The sequence below is a fragment of the Tribolium madens genome, unplaced genomic scaffold (genome assembly GCF_015345945.1).
Source record: "Tribolium madens isolate multiple individuals breed KSU strain unplaced genomic scaffold, Tmad_KSU_1.1 Scaffold_20;HRSCAF=117;Tcas5.2_LG4, whole genome shotgun sequence".
Classification (NCBI taxonomy): domain Eukaryota; kingdom Metazoa; phylum Arthropoda; class Insecta; order Coleoptera; family Tenebrionidae; genus Tribolium; species Tribolium madens.
The window spans coordinates 1,010,106-1,011,254 of NW_025400985.1; the positions used below are offsets into that span (position 1 = coordinate 1,010,106).

Below are 1,149 nucleotides of genomic sequence, written 5' to 3' on the forward strand. Positions count from 1 at the left end.
CCAAAAAATTTAATTACCAGAATTTCGGTGGATTTTTTTTGGAATAGGAAGTAGTACAAATTTTTGTAATTTAATCGAAATTGTTCGGAATTATTTGGAAGTATTTTGAATAATTAAAATTATCTTTGGATTGTTTGGAATTACTCGACTTTTTTGTGAATTACAAAAAATTTCCTGGAATTACTGGATTTTTTTTTAGTATTAGATAATTTTTTTTGAAATCATCAGATATTTGCTTTAAAAAAAAATACAGTGAATTTCTTAGAGAGAAGATTTTCTAGAATTATCGAAATTAATTTGGTATTATAGGAGTTACTACAATTTCGGTGTATTTTTTTTAATTGGAATTAGCTACATATTAAATAAAAAGAATTTATTAAAAAAATACAAAGCAAATTAACTGGAAAAGCCGTGAATTGGACAAAATCGTGCCTAGAAAAAAAAAAAAAAAATCAAAAGTTAATAATTGTTGTTGGGGGTCCTCATACCTCCTCTTTAATTTCTTGTGGTGGCACTTCTGTCTTAATTTCTTCTATTGCTTTTTCTTCCTCAATTGTTTTGGACTCTTCTTTGACTTCTTCTTCTTCTTCTAATTTCTCTTGTGGTTTTCTTTTCTCTTCACAAGTGAGTCTTTTGGTAAAAGAGCCATTTAGTTCGTCAGCTGCTCCAGAAGTGATTATTTTGAGAAAAAAATTGTGCGAAAATACCTGTTTTTCGGTCGATTTTCTTGGGCAAATGCCAGGTGCCTATGAAACTCCCCCATGGACTCCCTTTCGCTTTCGGGACACCGGGCAAAAGGTGCCCCCTGTCATTCGCAATTATCTGAGTGCGTCCCGAGCGTCTCCTCGGCTTATCATTGTAAATTTTGGGGACTTCCCAATTGCGCAAAACTTTGGGTTTGTAAGCTTGCTCGAACTAAAACAAGTTATTATTGTTATTACCAACCCTATTCATGGGGGACGACAAAAACAAGCAATGCAAATGACATAAAAAGTTTCATTTCAGATCTTCTATATCTTCTGAAAGTAAGATTATTTAAAAATCAATAAAAATACGAATTTCAAAAGGTAAAATAATAATAATAATAAAATATAAATAATAATAAAAAATAAATAAAAAATAATTTCTCCCCTGCATATTTTTTCTGTT

General features: G+C 30.5%; 1 protein-coding gene across 1 annotated transcript in view; it reads right to left on the bottom strand.

Moving 5' to 3' along the window:
• LOC123005450 overlaps positions 1 to 1,149 on the bottom strand; it is a 51,673-nt gene that overhangs the window by 3,719 nt on the left and 46,805 nt on the right. The window contains exons 2-3 of the mRNA XM_044399215.1: positions 708 to 915; positions 489 to 661 (exon numbers count right to left, since the gene is read on the bottom strand). Of these exons, the coding sequence (XP_044255150.1) occupies positions 489 to 661; positions 708 to 915 (381 nt within the window). The remainder of the gene's footprint in view (positions 1 to 488; positions 662 to 707; positions 916 to 1,149) is intronic.